Source organism: Rhinolophus sinicus, chromosome 14 (assembly GCF_057876585.1).
Source record: "Rhinolophus sinicus isolate RSI-liver-muscle chromosome 14, RSI-T2T, whole genome shotgun sequence".
Taxonomy (NCBI): Eukaryota; Metazoa; Chordata; class Mammalia; order Chiroptera; family Rhinolophidae; genus Rhinolophus; species Rhinolophus sinicus.
This window is the reverse complement of record NC_142514.1, coordinates 69,144,973-69,165,327: the sequence shown is the minus strand read 5'-3', so window position 1 is coordinate 69,165,327 and position 20,355 is coordinate 69,144,973. Positions and strand designations below refer to the sequence as shown.

General features: G+C 34.8%; 1 protein-coding gene across 6 annotated transcripts in view; it reads left to right on the top strand.

The window, feature by feature from the left end:
* The window catches only part of HFM1 (helicase for meiosis 1), a 110,435-nt gene that overhangs the window by 4,525 nt on the left and 85,555 nt on the right, over positions 1-20,355 (top strand). For 5 of the 6 annotated variants that reach the window (XR_016018661.1, XM_088791314.1, XM_088791315.1 and 2 more), the window contains 4 exons: positions 3,881-3,993; positions 5,265-5,577; positions 9,033-9,346; positions 9,620-9,667. Coding sequence is in view for 5 of the 6 variants with exons in the window: in XM_088791314.1 (XP_088647440.1) it covers positions 3,881-3,993; positions 5,265-5,577; positions 9,033-9,346; positions 9,620-9,667 (788 nt within the window). In the remaining variant the exon portion in view is untranslated. The remainder of the gene's footprint in view (positions 1-3,880; positions 3,994-5,264; positions 5,578-9,032; positions 9,347-9,619; positions 9,668-20,355) is intronic. The other variant, XM_088791316.1, reaches the window with a different exon arrangement.

Below are 20,355 nucleotides of genomic sequence, written 5' to 3'. Positions count from 1 at the left end.
CTCCAAAGGGATTGGATTGGAGCGGGCCTCAGCAGAAGTGTGGTTCAAAAGGCCAAAGGCATCATTATTGGGAGAAAAAGTACACTCCAAAGAGTTTGGAGCAGGCCGAGCAAAAGAAGAGGCTCAAAAGGCCCAAAGTCTTTTTTATGTATTTGTTCTATTGTATTATCCTTTTTAAATGAAGCATTGAGTAAATTGTATTATTTATCACTTCATTTATTCTTTCATTCATTCAAATATTAATTCAAGTATTGATTGAATGCTGAAATGGATATAAATAGATTGAAACAGACTTTTACTTCAAAAAAATTTACTTGAGATTAAACACAAATATGGAAAGTTCATTAATAAATAATGTGACCATATAATTTATCATCCAGACTGGGACACTTTTGAGAATGAAAGAATTGCATCCCTCTGGGACAACAGGTGTTAATCAGGATTGGCCTGGGTAGATTGGAACATACGTTTGCCCTTCTAACAATACTGAGTCAAAAAAAGAGTGCAAAGCAAATGCTAAGTACATATTCAGCAATGAAATTTCAGATTTGGAAGAAGACTTAGGCCAGATTGATCAGGTCATGCTTTATGTTAGTGGTGGGGAGAATTCAGGAGGCTTTGAAGGATTTGATAATTCCGATAGGAAGTGGGCATTTGAAGGCAGAGTATAACAGCAAGAAAAAAAGAATGGGACAATATACAGTACTTTAAGGGGATCGTGTATAGAGAAGTTTCCCAGAATAGAAGATTCGTAAAGGAGAAATAGTGGGACATAACATTGGAAAAGTAAGCTGAGAATAGATTGTGGTGGAAGTTAAATGCCAGAATAAAGATCTTGGACATGACTATACATGTGTTAAAAGCCTTGAATTGAATCAGCAAACATTTATTATATAATATGCCTAATTATACAAAGCATTGTGCTTCGTACTACTGATGTAAATGGAAGTGAAAATAAGACCCTTAGTTGTTTAAATCTAGATGGGGTAGCAAGCAGATCTACCTATCTATCATCTATCTACTATCATCTTTCTATTATCTGTCTATAGACATACACATAGACACAATACAAGGAGGGCTGTGATAAATATTATAAGTTCAAATAGTACTTAAGAGGGAACAGAGAAGAAAATCTTAGGGAACCTGGGAAATTTCATGAAAGTAGGATTTGAGCTGGATTTTGAATGAATATAAGCTCTAGTGCCTACAACAGTGCCTGGCACATAGTACTCAGTAAATAATTCTTGAATGGCTTAATGAGTGAATAAACAGTTGAACTTCTGTAGATAGACATGATGGTAGGGTCAGGTATAGGTGCAAGCCAAGTAAAGGAAATATTTTTGAACAAAGATGAGAAGAGACAGCATGTATTATCTATTTGGTATACAAGTAGTTTTGTCTGGACTATAAGGCATGCGTAGAAGAGTTAAAACTGTAAGGTGGGGGGGCCGGCCAGTGGCTCAGACAGTTAGAGCTCCATGCTCCTAACTCAGAAGGCTGCTGGTTCGATTCCCACATGGGCCAGTGGGCTCTCAACCACAAGGTTGCCGGTTCAATTCCTCGAGTCCCGCAAGGGATGGTGGGCTCTGCCCCCTGCAACTAAGGTTGAACACGGCACCTTGAGCTGAGCTGCCTCCCGGATGGCTCAGTTGGTTGGAGCGTGGGCTCTCAACCACAAGGTTGCCAGTTCAATTCCTCGACTCCCGCAAGGGATGGTGGGCAGTGCCCCCTGCAACTAAAATTGAACACGGCATCTTGAGCTGAGCTGCCGCTGAGCTCCCGGATGGCTCAGGTGTCCTCTCAACCACAACGTTACTGGTTCGACTCCCGCAAGGGATGGTGGGCTGTGCCCCCTGCAACTAGCAATGGCAACTGGACCTGGAGCTGAGCTGTGCCCTCCACAACTAAGACTGAAAGAACAACAACTTGAAGCTGAACAGCACCCTCCACAACTGAGATTGAAAGGACAACAACTTGACTTGGAAAAAAGGCCTGGAAGTACACTCTGTTCCCCAATAAAGTCCTGTTCCCCTTACAAAAAAGAAAAAACAACAACAACAAAAACTGTAAGGTGGCCCTGGGCCACGTGGAAGTTTGGCATTATTTCAATACCACTGAAGGGTTTTGAATGGATAATATGATGAAAATAATTCCAAATTAATATGGTAGAAGTATGTAAAATGTATTCAAGAGAGAAAGCCTGGAGGCAGTGAGGCCAGTTAAGACACTGTTGTTCTCAACCAGACATAAGTTGATTAGAGCCTTGATTAGGATAGTGACGGTAGACATACAAGGAGATAACGAATTCAAGAAACTTTACAAAATGCAATAAGACCTGATAGGTGTCTGGATATACTGGGTAAAAGATTATACTATCGTTTGGATTCTGGGTAACTGGGGAAATGATGGCACTTCTGGAAAACGGAAATCATGAAGAAGATTTGACTTTATGGGGAGGCTGAACAGTAGGGCTGGATGTGTGTTTTTTATACCTTGTTAACATTTTTCTTGGATTTTCTGGCATAGTCTCTGTGCAGAAAAGAGTTAATATATCAGGGCTAAACTGCTGTCCTTGAAAAGGCCTGCTTGCAAGGTTGGCCTTTGGCTGGAGTCTGACAACTTAGATTTTAGGAAGTTCTCCACCATTAACTAATAAGAGTGGCTCACTGTGCATAAAATTTTTATACAATAATATAGTTTATACTAATCACCTATTTCTGGGTATGTGCCAAGAGGGAATGCACACGTGATTTGCCTCCAATAAAAACCCTGGGCATTGAGTCTCTAATGAACTTCCCTCGCTGGCAACATTTCACATGTACTGTCACAACTCATTGCTGAGGGAATTCAGTGCATCCTGTGTTACTCCCTGAGAGAGGACCTTTGGAAGCTCATGCCCGGTTTTCCCTGAGCTCACCCCATGGTCATTGAGTAAGACTATATGCTGAGTCCTATCAGTCATCCTAGGGAATCAGTGATCCTGGGGATGACCTTGGGGACGCTCCTGCATAATCCTAAATTTCAAATGCTTTGGCCTTTTGTCAGTCTGTCAGACAGTGTCAGGTAATGTGCTATAGATTTTTGATTTGGAAAATATAGCAGTAGTAGCTCCCACTTCCAAGAATTTGAAATCATAAATGAAGAAATAAGAAACAAATCATAAAATCCTTGGGACTTGGCATAGGCAGCATATGTGGTGCTCTTCTCAACTTTATTTCCTGTCACCTAACACTTATCTTTTTGTTCTAATGAAGAACAAGTCAGCTTTGATTGGAAAGAAAACATTAAAGTATTATATGCTAATAGGATCACAGCTGAATGATCCTAACAAGGTGGCAAAATCTCATCAATTACTGTAGGTTTACAAAGTGATTGTCAGTTTGGGCCGTTTTCTTGAATTTTCTGTGGTGTTTAGATTGTTCTAGACCAAGAATATTTGGGTTAGACATTAACTTGTAATAATGTTTTAGGAATACTCTAGAATATCAGTTATGTGTCATTTACATTGATGGCTCATGAGTTACGAGGTGTGTCAAAAGTAATTTGTCACTAGTAATAGTTAAAATGATTTGCTACTTTTTCTTCTTATATTGGAGCATATTTAAGATTCTTGTCACAAGCATTTGAGTTGGAATAAAGGAGGTGAAGTTATAGCCATTATTTAGGTATCACATCTCATATAGCAGTGTTATCAGTCCTATAACAACAAGGAAAAAAGATCAATAACACTGCTATATAGGGGTAAACCAAGTTACCACAGAATGTTAGACTATAGGATGTTTAAAAGTCTGTGATTGAGTAATGTTTAATTAATAAGTACATAGTTTCTGATGTTACATCTTTATTAACATATATTCATTCATTTTTCTATTTTATATAGCTATCCAGCCAATGAAAAATCATTGGATTGGTTTCTCCCACCTGCTCCAATGTTTTCAGAAATTCCAGATACTCAGGCATTAGAAGAAGAAATAGAAAATCATAAACTGTTAGGTAAATTATCACATATTTGTTGTGAAATCAAACCTATGTAGCTCATGTCAATGTAAAAAAAAAATCTAGTAACATTAAAATATTAATTCTTTTATTTTAATGGAATAAAATGAAAATTAGAGACTTCTCTTGCTCAAAATAGTGCTCACCAAATCTTAAAAATCTAAAACATTTTCCTTCTCTATACATATATATACATACATGTTATATGCACACAACATACTATTACATATACCTTTTCTATTGTTCTGTGAATTTGTTTCTTCTTACCATAAAACTATCACTGCTTTTTAGTTTTTGTCTTGCCCTTTACTAAAGGTAAGATCCTCTGGTTTCAGAAACCAGATTCCTGGAATATATACTGAGTGAAAAAAACAAGATGTAGATTATATATAGTTTGATATCATCATTTTATTAATATAAAGCTAAAAAAAACAAGCACACTCTAATATATGTGATCTAATGTAATATTGGTGGTAAAATTTTGATTTTTAAATTGGGTGGTAAGTTCATGCATGTACATTTCATTATTAAGCTTCATAATTTATATATATTTTGTAAGTGCAAATATGTACTATATATGCTCTTATATGTACCAAATAATATGTAGACCATACAGTATATGTATATATCATAGTATATATACATAGATGGTAAAGCTAATTTAATCCCTAATAAGGCCTCCAAACTCCTTCCAAACTTCCCAAAGATGCTTATAGTCTCTGTAAACCAAAAACCCTTTAAAATTCTGTCACCCTGATGAAACCATTCCTTTATCTTGATTTTAAAGGCAGTATATTACAGAGTTAAAAGCATTGTATCATATATTTTAATACTGAATAATTCAGTAACATGACTGGTCATAGTATTTCTGTGTGTAAATTGTTATATATAAATTTTTAAATCTTCATAATTACTTATATAGCTATATCATCGTAGTAGATAAAATACTTAAATATTACAGTCATGTTTATTTCTGTGGATCAGGTATTAAACATTTTATAATGTAGGATTTCTATAAATTCAGATTTAATTTCAATAATTCTTAATTTCTGAGGGCCCTCAGTGATACCATAAGAGTAACAGTCACCTATATTTCAAAACCATGTGTGGTATTACAGGTTGTTTGTTATTGTACTAATACTTATCTTTTGGCTTTCATATTTACCTAGTAAGCTTTTTTGAAATTTTTTATTAAATTTTTCCATCATCATTTCAAAAATTTGTTTTCATGGATAACATGTAGTAATTAATATATTCCATTTTTGTAGGTCTGGAAAAGAGGCAAAAAATGTTAACATCGAATTTAAAGATAACTAATGAAAACACAAATTATAGTTCATCAACACAAATATCCCAATTTGCCTTCTCCTCTAATAAGCATGAAGAAGATGATCTAAATTTAGGAGGGGCAGGTAACAATGACTCATCACATGTTTCTGGCAAGCTGACATATGGTTCTCCTCAGAAATTAAAAAATAACATTGGCACTGAGATAGCACCTGAAAAAAATATTCCAGATGATGCAAAATTAGTTAATTTTGCAGAAGATAAAAGAGAGAACACATCAGCCTTCCGAAAAAGGTAATCAATTAAATGAATAAATGACGTTCAGTGATAAAGTTGAATATTTATGTATATGTCCAAAACTATAAAATATGGTAGAATCTGAATGAGAAAAAGTCAACAACAATTAGAGTCTACTATGTACCAGACACTCTGTTAACTTTGGGATTCTAGTCATAGGTTCTTGCCTTCAGAGAGTTTGCAATTTAATAGGAGACAGACTGATAATAAATAACTATAAATAGTAGTATGACAATTATTTTTGATGAAGTATATGGTTAGAGCAGAGGTTCTCAGACTTTTTGTTGTCAGGACCCCTTTCCACTTAAAAATTATTGAAGATTCCCAAAGAGCTTTTGTTTATATGGGTTATTTTTAATATTTAAATATTGATATTTAAGCATATTAGTCATTAAAACTAAAAAATTGAAAAATATTTGTTTACTAATTGATTTTAAAAATAATAAATGTGCTACTTGTCAATATAAACAATATTTATATTAAAAACCAATTATTTTCTAAAAAAACTAGTGAGGAGTGGCATTTTTTAATGTTTTTGCAAATGTTTTTAATTTCTAGCTTAATAGACCACTATATTATGCTAAGTGAAATAAGTCAGACAGAGAAGGACAAGTAACATATGATTTCACTTGTATGTGGACTCTAAACAGCAAAATAAACAAAACAGAAACAGACTCATAGATAACAGAAAACAAACTGATAGTTGCCAGATGGGAGGTTTGCGGGGCTGTAAAAGGTGAAGGGATTAAGAAGTACAAATTGGCAGTTACAAAATAGTCACAGGGATAAAGAAGTATGAGTCCTCCAACTTTGTTCCCTTTTTCAAGATTGTTTTTGGCTATTCTTGGTTCTTTGCATTTTCATATGAATTTTAGGTTAAGTTGGTCAATTTCTGCAAAGAAGCCAGCTGGGATTTTGATAGGGATTGTGTTGAATCTGAAAATCAGCTTGAGGAGTATTGCTATCTTAACATTAGGTTTTTCAGTCTATCAACATGGGATATCTTTCCATTTATTTAGGTTTTCTTTAATTTCTTTCAGTGATATTGTGTGGTTTTCAGTGGACAAGTCTTAATACCTATTTGGATAAATTTATTCCTAAGTATTTTATTATTTCTGATGCTATTATAAATGGAATTTTAAAAATTATTTTTCAGATTGATTGTTGCAAGTGGATAGAAATAACAGTTGATTGTTGTATCTGCAGTTTTGCTGATGGTGACTCTGAATTTTATTATTATTCATCTAATTATTGTGATTTTTCCAGTAGTGTTTCCACTGTTTGACTGCAATTAAAAAAAGGTAGATAGATTCATCTAGGACTGAGGTTTTGCAAGATAAGTATGATAAAAGGATAAAGGGAAGCAGAGTTTAGAATATTGATAAGAGAGTAGTTGAAAAGATAGATCATGGATTCTAAGTTTATTAAAGGTGAATGAGAAAGAGAATGGGAAGATGGTTTGGGAGAAAATAAGGTTAATTATAGTTAATTACTTTGACCTCATTGGTATCTTGAGCAAACAAACTAAAAGAATAGGAGGTTATAGTCAGAGAATGATATCTTGAAATGATTGATTTGAAAGGAGTGGTTCTGGATAATGACAGGTTCTAAGGTGAGAGTGTACGTGGCTGAGATTGTGTGAGGGAGAAAGCCACTGGAGAGGAATACCTAAGAAACTGAGAAGGTGGAATTTTGAATGGGTTGTCTACATGAGTGTCAAAGTGACCCAGATGATGGCAGAATTTGGAATTGAGGAAAAGATTCCAAAATGACTAGAGGCCGATATATATGATATATGCCATGAGTAGGATTACAAGGTAGTATAGCTAGATAGCACGATACTTTTGTGAGAGAATGGAAACAATAATGATGTATATTTGGGGTGAAGAAGACACAGACTCTAAACCCTTAAGTACGTTGCATGTGGGAGAGTTAGCAGTTTCCACTTAAGAGATTTTTAAGGAGCAAGAGCTTTCCAGAGTAAAGCAATATTTTAATTAAGACCAGGAAGTAAATATAACAATCAGTGAAGGTGTTGAAGACATAGGGAAATTTGTGGAGTGGGAGTTCCAGAGGACCTAGGAAGAATCAAGGTCCAGAGAATTTAGGTAACGCACATGAGGATAAAATTTTTGCAGTTTGGAAAAGTTATTTCAAACTCTAATTAACTTTAAAGTTACACAGCAAGAAAGTAGAGGAGCTTTGAATTTATACCCAGGTTTGTCTGATTCCAAAGTCTCTGCTTTTGGGATCAAATATATGGTGATGGAAGGAGAACTGACTCTGAGTGGTGAACACACAATGGGATTTATAGATGGTGTAATACAGAATTATACACCTGAAATCTATGTAATTTTACTAACAATTGTCACCCCAATAAATTGGGGAAAAAAAGTTTCTGCTTTTAACCTATATCACAACATACAGCGAGGAGTCATCCTATGGCAAAAGTGTTTCTTTGCCTTTGATACTATTTCATAATGGGATTCTATCAATACTATATTATGTAAGACTACCATCTACCTTTGAATTTTCTATCTTCAAAGATAGAACTGCTAGCATTGCAGGATGCAGCTGTACAGTTCTAAAATATATTCTCTCTCTAGTTTTTTGAAAGGTTGGTTCTTATATGAAACATGTCATTAAGATTAATAGGAAAAATAATTTAGAAAGTATTCTGTATTTTTATAATACTTATATGGCTCAATTCCTTACAGAATTCTGTAAAACTGATACTTGCTGTCATCACCGTTAGTTATTTTATAAGATTCCAGTGTTGTATTAGGAACCTTATTGGTCACTTCATCTCTTAGGGCTATTGTGAACAAATTACTTCAATGGATTGTCTTTTGATCAGTCTAATATAATAAATTACAATCGTAAAGATGACATTTCTGTGTTTTCCAGAACTTAGTAAAGAAGGATTTCTTATTCTAAAATGACTACTGAATAGTGTTTGGGAAGTTGGCATTGGTTACTGATAAGAGGCCTCAGTACTTGTCCACGTGGGTCTCTCCATGGGGTTGCCTGAGTGTTACAATACACTAGCGGCCAGCCGCCTCCGAGGGAGTGAGCCAAGAGACCATGTGGAAGCGGCAGTGTCTTTTATGGCCTAGCCTTGGAAGTCACACACTTGTGCTTCCACAGTGCTCTGCTGGTTACACAGGCTAGTCCTGATTTGAAATAGGAGACTACAGAAAGGTGTAAATACCAGGAGACAAGAATCATTGGGGCTATCACAGAGACTGGCTGCCACAAACGGATTTATCTGAGTTTTAGGAGAGTGAAAAGAATAATACAGTGGTAAATTTAGGAGAATGATTAGCTTTTGCGTTTGAATAAACCATAATCTATAGGTATTTTTAAAGGGACCAATTTTGTGCTAGTTTTTCACATTCTAAGCAACTGTTGTTATGAGTATAAATATGTTTTTTTCTTTTCTTTTTTTGCAGATTATTTAAAATATCTGACAATACATATGGGAGTGCTTATTCTGATGACAGTGCAAACTTGGATACTCATATTGGCTCAGTGAAAATTGTTCAAACAGAAATGAATGAAGGGAAATCATGGAAATATAGCAATAGTAAGCAGAAACCCCAATATTTAGATATTAGCATGTTTCCAGAAAGTGATCCTTTTTCTGCTTCTGAAATCAGAGAAGGCATATTGCAGTCAAATGCTCTACCCCTGAGCTACACCCCCAGAGAAGGCATATTGAAAGCACCATCTTTTTCAGTTGCATCCCAGCCTTATGAAGTTCAAGGTAATTCCTTGCTTTTTCATTTGGTCTTATAAAAGTACAAATTAGTCTGTATTTTTTAGCATAGGGAAGAATATAAAAATATACTAAATTTGAGTAGGTTATCTCTCTAAGTGCAGTTTGTACACTTCTTTATTATATTGCATTAATTTTTAAACTGATATATTTTTAACTGTACTGTCAATAAAGTTATGCAATTTTATTGAAGTGGTTTTTATGGAAAAGGTTAAAAAATATCCATATAAGTTTGTAGGATTTTTTTATTTTTTATTTTAGGAGTAACAGAAAATGGTTTAGATTCCTTGAAGGCTGTCACAGAAATCCGTATCCTTTAAAATATTTTAGTATAGCAATTTTATATTTGAAATCATAATTTTTAAACACTTTGTTTCATTGTGTCTCTGCTTACTTTGGTTGACAAAGAAAACAAGGGAAAAGTAAATCTTTTGGGTCATATAAGAGACCCAATGTGTGTGACAGTGCTATTCTAAGTGTGGTCTGCAGTCTGGTTCCAGTTTGTGAACTGTTTGTGAACAGTTGGTGAACAATTTGACAAGATAAGTCAGAAATGCATTTGTATTATTGGCTGAATTCGGAGCACATTTACTTATAAAATTATACAGATAATTTCTTATACTTTGGGTAAGGACAATATATTGGGATAAACATGAATAGATCAAATGAATAAGAATGGGACATACTGTGGCTTGGGGACATTTTTACAAATCCAGTGTTTTTTTAAGGAGCTTAATTTGTAGTTTATACCTATAATCTGATTTAAGTGTCTTCACACTTTTAATGTAAATATTTTGCATACATATGTGTGTTCTGGGGGTAACGTTCTCTTTGCTTCTTTGATACCCTGTGTTATGTCTATAACAGTGTATTTATTCTATTTTATTATAATTCATTAGCTGTTTTTGTGACTATTTCCCTATGCCCTATGGACTCCATGAAGGCAAAGACTATGCCTTATTTATCTTCCTATCCAAATACATTGAAAGACAGTTAAAGTATCAACATTGTTTTTGCAAAAGAGTGTCCTTGAGCAAAGGTGAGGGTAAAAAAATCGTGGAATATGTTTGGAAAGAACAACCATTCCAATTTGATTGAAATGAAAGTTATGATTAAGGGAGCAGTAGGAAATAATATTTGATAGGTATCTTAGGATCAGATCATTTAATGCCATGAATACCGAGGTCAAGAGTTTTTGTTTTTATTTTTAATAAATTTATTAAGCAATGAGGAGAAACCATAAAGTATTTTTGAGCAGGTCAAGTTACATCATCAAAACTATATTTCAGGATTAGAGAATTAGTGACTCAAAAGCTGGAGAAGGCACTTAGAATCCGTTCAAGTTATAGTCTACTTAGCAAAATAAAAAGTCAATTCCAGATGTTAGGCAGTTGAGCCAGAGAAATCTAGGGGTTAGTGATTCCAATCCTGGGTACTCAAGGATTGAAATAATTCTGAAGTATGGTTTGAAAATATTTGCCCAACCACTTGTGAAAAGTTGCATCCAGTGCAGATAACTGAACTAAATTAGAATGGTGGAGGGGTAATATAAGAGTGTTATATATGAGGAAATAATAACTTCAGACATAGCCAGCCTTTAGTGCTTCTGTTCAGCACGCTGTCTCAATCTTAACTGTGCTTCCTTCTCTCTGTTGATCTAAATAGGGTGGGAGCATAGGAAATAAGTAAGCAGTAAACACTTAAAGTTAGTTTCATTATCTGTATGATGGATAATTCTTCTTCTCCCCTACCGGAACTTGCCATAATATGGCAGTAACTTTGGAAGAATTTTAAAGATTTTCATGCTGTATTAGCACAGTGGAAGTGATTCTATTGTTTAGGTCTCTTTGTTAGTTAAGATGACTGCCTGTTCTTATGTCCATTGTGTTGTCCAAAAAGTTCATTTGCTGTCAAACTCCCTGAACTGCTACACTTTATTGTTTCCAAGTGTATATTTAAATTAAACTGGAAGACTGAATTCTATGCATGATAATTTGAGAGTTTGAGGACCGCTTGGACATAACTTATTTTCTGATTCTTTTCCAACATTTTACTGTATTTGAATCCTCAGGACAATAGAAGTTTGGTCATATTGATGCTGCCACAGTACTCTTGTTATTTTCAGTTCTGAAGACATTTTCCCACCTGTAATAACATATAATTGCAGAGACACTGCTGAGAGTTTGTGGAACGAGAGAAAAAAACTGATATCAAGTGTTGATAGTGATAATAAACAATGTTAGTACCTGAGTTTTCTCATGAGCTAGAAAACTGATTCTATATCTACTCTGAATCAGAGATTCATTTTTTGTGAATGTAAACTGATGTAGAACTATCTAATGAGAGAAAAACCAGCATGATAGCCCACTTGTGGGCTTGTTAGAAATAAATATTTTATAGGAAGAGACATATTTTGGAGGAAAAATGAGATTCTTTCAAAAGCTGATGGATTGACAAACTCTAAATTACATTTTTGTTTTGGTACAAGTATTCTGACACTCTGCAAAACTGAAAGTAAAATGAAGATCTGTAAATTATCTGTTTGATTTAATGAATGCCAACCTATATTAATTAGGTGCTTACTTTGTGCCAACCACTATCCAGGTATTTAGGATATGTCAGTTAAGAAAACAGACAATGAATCATTGTCCTTGAGGAGTTAATTAACAGTCTTGGGAAAGAGGCTAGATCTGAACAATTGTAACAGTATATAAATAAGTCATATAGTATGTTAGAAGGGATGAGTAATAAGGAAAAAGAAAAAAGTAGAGCAAAGGTGATTAACTTGGGAATGCTGGGATTGGGGGCCCAGGATTAGAATTAAATAGAGTAATTAGGGTAGGTCTTTTTGAGAAAGTGAGATGTAAACAACTGAAAGAAGTGAAAGAGCTGAAGAAATATAGAAGGAAGAATAGTCTGGACAGAGGGAAGGCCTTACAGCTGGAACATGGCTGATATGGTTTTTTGTTTTTTGTTTTTTTGTTGTTTTTTTAGTTTCAGGTGTACAAAGCAATATATTAGTTAGACATTTACACCCCTCACAAAGTGATAACCACCCCCATCTACTGCCCCTCTGACATCATATATAGCTGTTATAATACCATTGACTATGTATATTCCCTAAGCTGTACTCCACATCATATATATACATATTATGTATATTACATATATATATATATGTATAATTATAGTTGACATTCAATATTATTCAACTTCAGCTTCAGGTGTAAAGCATAGTGGTCAGGCATCTACACCGTCTATGAAGTGGTCTCCCTAATAAGTCCAGTGCCAATCTGGCAACTTACATAATCTTTACAACATTATTGATTATATTCCCCAAACTGTATTTCATATCCCCGTGACTATATTGTGACTACTAATTTGTACTTTCTAATCCCTTTACATTCTCCCCCATCCCCATCCCCCTCCTGTCTATCAACCATCAGTTTTGTTTTTTCCCTGTATCTCAGAGTCTATTTCTGTTTTGTTTGTTCATTTATTCTGATCTTTAGATTCCACATACAAGCGAGATCATACGGTATTTGTCTTTCTCAGTCTGACTTATTTCACTTAGCATAATGTACTCTAGGTCCATCCATGTCGTTGCAGATGGTAAGATTTCATTCTTTTTTATGACTGAGTAATACTCCATTGCATAAATGTACCACAATTTCTTTATCCAATTGTCTCTCAGTGGGCATTTCGGTTGTTTCCATATCTTGGCTATTGTGAATAGTGCTGCAATAAACATAGGAGTGCATATATTTTTTTTCAAATTAGTGTTTTGGATTTATTTGGATAGATACCCAGGAGTGGAATTGAAGAACAGAAAAGACTTCAATATAAGTAGAGGAGATGAATCAGAGACAGGAGTCATGGGGTCAGAAACAAAGGTGGATGCAAGATCATTTAGGGCCTTCTAGCCATATACTTTGAGAGAAAGGGGCAATTTGAGCAGAGAAGTAATACACTCTGATTTAACTTTTAACAGCAACACATCACAATCCAGCGATTTTTGTATATCTTCATAAAAATCTAATTGCTTAAATAACTATGTGTTTATATTCTCCAATATGTTATCTGTCTTATATCTCCTAATAGATAACAGCTTCAATTATAGGAACTCATTTTCTTCTTTATTTATAGCTTCCTACAGCTTTCTAAATCTAGCAATGTATTCTGTATATACTCTTTAATAAATGTAGTTGATAAATGTGACTCAGTATTAAGAATAGTATGTAAGTACGTATATATCCCAAACTGTCAAGAGACTCCCACCTTAGAAAGGGGAGAGTTAGTTTATTTTTCATATCTATTAGTATTTTTGAGCTTTCCTACAAAGGAAGGATGATTTAAGTCCTGTCAAGCCACTATGCTGATAGGTGCAATTAAATTCACCACTTAGAACACCCATATTATCGTAAACAAAGGATTCAGGATTAGGTAATCAGAGACACATATCAGCTAATGAAAACATAATTAACAGTTAAAAAGTAAAATTTGGGGTTTTAAAAAAGAGATAAAAATGAAATAGTCTAGTCAACGTGAATAAGAAGAAACACCACTCTGGAAAAAAAAAATTACATGCTTAGTTCTGGTATACTTGCATCTATGTATATGCATCTCTTCCATCAGATTTAATTGTCAAATTTTAACTCTTATGTAACTGTGTTTTCCCGTAAGGACTTTACCCGTTCTTTTCAGAATATGGAATGTGACTGGGAACTGGAATAATTTCTCTTAACCACTCCCTGTCCCAGCTTTATTGAGGTATAATTGACAAAATTATAATATACTTAAAGTATTAAATGCGATAATTTGATACATGTATATATTATCAAAGGTTCCCACCATCAAGTTAGTTAACATTCATTGCCTCACATAATTACTTTTTTTTCTGCTGAGAACACTTTAAGTTGTACTTTCTTAGCAAATTTCAGTTATAAAATATAGTATTAAAACTCTAGTCACCATGTTATACATTAGATCTTCAGAACTTATTGTGTAGCTGGTACCCTTTTATTTTACCAGCCTCTCTCTATTTCTCCCACACCCTTAGCTCTTGGAAACCATCATTTATTCATTTTCTGTTTCTATGAGTTTGACACTTAAAAAAAAAAGATTTTACTTTCCAAGTGATACTCTGCAGTATTTGTCTTCCTTTGTCTGGCTTAATTCACTTTGCATAATGCTCTCCAGATTGATCTATGTTGTTGCAAAAGTCATAAATTTCCTTTTTTAAAAACTGAATAATATTCCATTGTGATATATATTGATTGGATATATATATACATATATACATATATGCATATATATATATGCATATATGTGTATCACATTTTCTTTATCCATTTATCTCTTGATAGACACTTAGGTTGTTTCCATACCTTGGCTATTGTGAATAGTAATGCAATAAATATGGGAGTACAGATGTTTCTTTGAGATACTGATTTTTGCTTCCTTTGGCTATAACACAAAAGTGGGATTGCTGGGTCATATGGTACTTACATTTTTAATATTTTGAGGAAACTCAATACTGTTTTCTGTAATGGCTGTACCGGTTTACATTCCAGCCAACAGTGAAGGTTCCCTTTTAACCACATCCTCACCAGCATTTGCTATCTCTTGTCTTTTTGATAATAGCCATTCTAACAGGTATGAAGTACTATTTAATTGTGATTTTGGTTTATATTTTTTTGATGATTGGTGATGTTGAACACCTTTTAATGTACTGTTGGCTGTTTGTATATCTTAGGGAAAATGTCTGTTCAGGTCCTTTGCCCATTTTTAAATTGGGTTATATGTCTTTTTGCTATTGGCTTGTATGTGTTCTTTGTACATTTTGGATATTAATCTCTTACTGGATATGCGATTTGCAAATATTTTCTCCTATTCCTTTGGTTGACTTTTCATTTTGTTGAGTTTCCTTTGCTATTCAGAACCTTTTAGTCTGATGTAGTCCCACTTGTTTATTTTTTTAATTTGTTCCGTTTGCTTTGGTTTCAAATTAAAAAAATCATTGCCAAGACTAATGTCAAGGTGCTTGTCCCTATGTTTTCTTCTAGGAGTTTTATGATTTCATGTCTTACATTGAAGTCTTTAATCCATTTTGAGTTGGTTTGGTATATGGTATAAGATAGTGGTCTAGTTTCATTCTGTTGCATGTGGTTATCCAGTTTTCCCATCACCATTTGTTGAAGAGACTAACATTTCCCAATTCTTGGCTCCATTGTTGAAATTAATTGACTATATATGCATGGGTTTATTTCTGAGTTTTCTATTCTGTTCCATTAACTTATATGTCTGTTTTTATGTCAATATCAACTGTCTTGATTACTACAGCTTTGTAATGTAATTTGAAATCAAGAAGTGTGATGCCTCCAGCTTTGTTCTTAATATTGCTTTGGCTTTGGGGTCTTTCGTGGTTCCATGTGAATTTTAGAATTGGTTTTTCTATTTCTGTGAAAAATGCAATAGGAATTTGGATAAGGAGTGTGTTAAACCTGTGGATTGCTTTGAGTAGTATGCACATTTAACATACTAGGTTTGTCAATTTTGTTTATCTTTTAAAAAACAAGCTCTTAGTTTCATTGGTCTTCTCTATTGTTTTTCTGGTTTCTATTTTGTTTATGTCTGCTCTGATCTTTGTTATTTCCTTTCATTTGCTAACTTTGGGCTTATTTTGTTCTTTTCTGGTTCCTTGAGGTATAAAGTTAGGTTGTTTATTTGTGTTCTTTCTTGTTCTTCATGTAGGTGTTTATCGCTATAAACATCCCTCTTAGAACTGCTTTAGTTACATTCCATAAGTTTTGATGTGTTGTGCTTCCATTTTCATTTATCTCGAGATAGGTTTTTGAGTTCCCTTTTGATTTCTTTTTTGACCCAGTTGTGCAGGAGCATGTGGTTTAATCTCCACATATTTGTGGGTTTTCCAGTTTTCTTCTTGTAATTGATTTCGAGTTTCATATTATTGTGGTTGGAAAAGATGTTTGATATGATTTCAATATTTTTAAATTTATGAAGGCTTGTTTTGTGACCTAACATATGATCTATCCTGGACAATGTTCCATGTGCACTTGAGAAGAACGTATATGTCTGTTAGATCCATTGGGCCTAATGGGTAGTTTAAGTTCATCCAGTATTGCCTTACTGATTTTCTTTCTGGATGATCTATCCATTGTTGAAAGTGGGGTCTTGAAATTGCCTACCATTATTGTATTGCTGTCTATTTCTCCCTTTAGATATGTTACTATGTGCTTTATATACTTAGGTGCTCCAATGTTGGGTACATAAATATTTACAATTGTTATGTTCTCTTGATGAATCAACCCCTTTATCATTATACAGTGACCTCTTCGTCTCTCATTGGAGTTTTTGGCTTTAAGTCTATTTTGTCTAAGTATAGCTACGCTTGCTTTCTTTTGATTTCCATTTGTATAGAATATCTTTTTCTATCCCTTCACTTTCGGTCTACATGTGTCCTTAAAGCTGAAATGAGTCTTTTGTAGGCAGCATATAATTGGGTCTTGTTTGTTTGTTTTTTAAATCTATTCAGCCACTTTATCTTTTGATTAGACTGTTGGTCTATTTACATTTAAAGTATTTATTGATAGGTATGGACTTACTATTGCCATTTTATTAATTGTTTTCCAGCTTTTTGTTTCTTTTCTCCTTTCTTCTTTTGCCTTCTTACTTTGTGATTTGATGATTTTCTGTAGTATAATTTGATTCCTTTCCCTTTCCTTTTCCTTTTGTGTATCAACTATACCATTTTTATTTGTAGTTACCATGAGGCTTGCATAAAGCTTATAGTTTTGGGGCGGCCAGATAGCTTAGTTGGTTAGAGCGAGAGCTCTGAACAACAGGGTTGCCAGTTCAATCCCCACATAGGCCAGTGAGCCGCGCCCTCCACAACTAGATTGAAGACACCGAGCTGCCGCTGAACTTCCAGAGGGGTGGCCAGATAGCTCAGTTGGTTAGAGCGTGAGCTCTCAACAACAAGGTTGTTGGTTCAATTCCCGCATGGGATGGTGGGCTGCGCCCCTGCAACTAAGATTGAAAATGGTGACTGAACTTGGACTGAGCTGCACCCTCCACAACTAGATTGAAGTCCAACGACTTAGAGCTGATGGGTCCTGGAGAAACACACTGTACCCCAATATTCCCCAATAAAAATAAACAGTATTTAAAAAAAATCTTATAGTTTTAACTATAGTCTCTTTTTTTTCCAAATTTGTTTATTTATTTATTTATTTTTAAATTTTTTTATTGAGGAAGGGGAACAGGACTTTATTGGGGAACAGTGTGTATACTTCCAGGACTCTTTTCCAGTCAAGTTGTTGTCCTTTCAGTCTTAGTTGTGGAGGGCACAGCTCAGCTCCAGGTCCAGTTGCCGTTGCTAGTTGCAGGCATCTATCCCTTGTGGGACTCAGGGAATTGAACTGGCAACTTTGTGGTTGAGAGCCCGCAGCTCCAACCAAGCCATCCGGGAGGCAGCTCAGCTCAAGGTACCGTGTTCAATCTTAGTTGCAGGGGGCGGAGCCCACCATCCCTTGCGGGACTCGAGGCATTGAACCGGCAACCTTGTGGTTGAGAGCCCACTGGCCCATGTGGAAATTGAACCGGCAGCCTTCGGAGTTAGGAGCACGGAGCTCCAACCGCCTGAGCCACCGGGCTGGTCCTAACTATAGTGTCTTTTAAGTTAATAATTTAACTTTGCATGCATACATAAGCTTTACAATTTTACACTCACTTCCCCTATATTTATGTTTTTTGTCACTATTTGTATCTTTTTATATTGCCATCCATATAAAATTATTGTAGTTATATTACTTTTGCCTTTTAACCTTTATATTACAGTTATAAATTATTAACTATCACCATTACAATATTAGAGTTTGAATTTAACTACATATTTATCTTTACCAGTGAGTTTTGTACTTTATACATTTTCCTGTTACTAATTAGCATCCCTTCATTTAAGCTTGAAGAACTCACTTTGGCATTTCTTGTAAAGCCAGCCTACTAGTGATGAGCTACTTTAGTTTTTGTTTGTCTAGAAAACTGTCTCCTTCAATTCTCAAGGACAAGTTTGCTGGGTAGTTTCTTGGTTGGCAGTTTTGTCTTTCAGCACGTAGACTATATCATCCCAGAACCTGCAAGATTTCTGGAGAAGTATTTGCTTATAGTCTTATAGGGATTCCTTTGTATGTAACAAGTTGCTGTTCTCTTGATGCTTTTTAGATTCTCTCTTTGTCTTTAACTTTTGACAATTTAATTAATGTGTGTTTTGGTGTTGGCCTCTTGGTGTTGGTTCATCTTCTTTGATAATTTCTGGGCTTTCTGGATTTGGATGTCTGTTTCTTTCCTCCAAGTTAGGGTCATTTCCAGCTATTATTTATTTAAATAGCTTTCTACCCCTTTCTCTCTTTTCTTTCTGGGACCCTGGTAATGCACATATTGCTCCGTTTGATAGTATTCTACATGGCCCCTAAGCTAGCTTCACTCTTTTTCGTTCTCTATTTTGTTCCTCTGATTGTATTACTTCCACTGCCTTGTCTTCAAGTTCACTGAAGTGCGGTTCAAGTTCCTTTCTTCCACTTGAGCAGTCTTATGTTGAACCCCTCTATTGAGTTTTTCAGTTCAGTTATTGTATTTTTCAGCTCTATAATTTGTTTGGTACTTTATATTTTTTATGATTTTGTTGAAATTCTCATTTTGTTCATGCATTGCTTTCCTGACCTTGGTGATCATCTTTATGCATTATTTTGAACCTTCTGTCGGGTAAATCACTTATCTCTGTTTCATTAAGTTTGGTTTCTGGTTATCTTGTTTTGTTTGGGACATATCCCCTTATTTCTTAATTTTCCTTGACTCCCTGTGTTTGTTTCTGCACATTAGATAAAACATGCACCTCCCCAGTCTTGAGAGACAGGTTTCATGTAGGAGATAAACCTCATCAATCGACCTGGCCCAAAATCCTATTTGCCTCTCAAACCTTTGTGATTGTCCAAGCCACTGTCTTTGTTCTTAGTAGCTACCAGTAGTTGAGGATGTGTCAAGATCCATCAGTGTCCCAAAGGGGAGGGTTGCAGTTAGCACCTAGATGCTGGATGATTAGAAGCTAGAACCTCAGACAGCAGCTGAGAAAGTATGCGCTTATATCCCTTCCTGGGAGAAACTGGAGGTGGGCATTTTTCCTGTCCCCTTTGTATTGAGCCTGGATGTGTACCTGCAGGGGTGACTGTGGCGGAGTTCGTGTGCCAATTTAAAAACTGCTTCTTAGATACCTTGAGACAAGTGAAAATGAAAACACAATGACCCAAAATCTGTGGGACACAGAAAAAGCAGTTCTAAGAGGCAATTTCATGACAATACAGACCTATTCTCAAATAAACAATCTAACTTTACACTTAAAGGAACTAGAAAAAGAATAGCAAACAAAGCCCAAAGTGAGTAGAAGGAAGGAAATAACAAATATCAAAGCAGAAATAAATGAAATAGAGTCTAAAAAAATATATACAAAATATCAATGAAACCAAGAGCTGGTTCTTTTAAAAGATAAACAAAGTTGATAAATCTTTACTAGACCCATCAAGAAAAAAAGAGAGAGGACCCAAATAAATCAGAAATGAAAGAGGAGCATTGACAATGGACACCACAGAAATGCAAAGGATTACAAGAAAATACTACAAGCAGTTATACTCCAACAGATTGGACAATCTGGAAAAACGGATAAATTCCTAGAAACAGACAATCACCCAAGACTGAAAAAAGAAGAAACAGAAGATCTGAATTGACTGATTACTACTAATGAAATTGAATCAATAATAAAAAAAACCTCCCAACAAACAAAAATCCTGAATTGATGACTTCACAGGTGAATTTTACCAAACATTAAAAGAAGAATTAATACCTATTCTTCTCAAAATATTCCAAAACATTCAAGAGGAGGGAAGGCTCCCAAGCTCATTCTACAAGTCCACCATTGCTGTGAT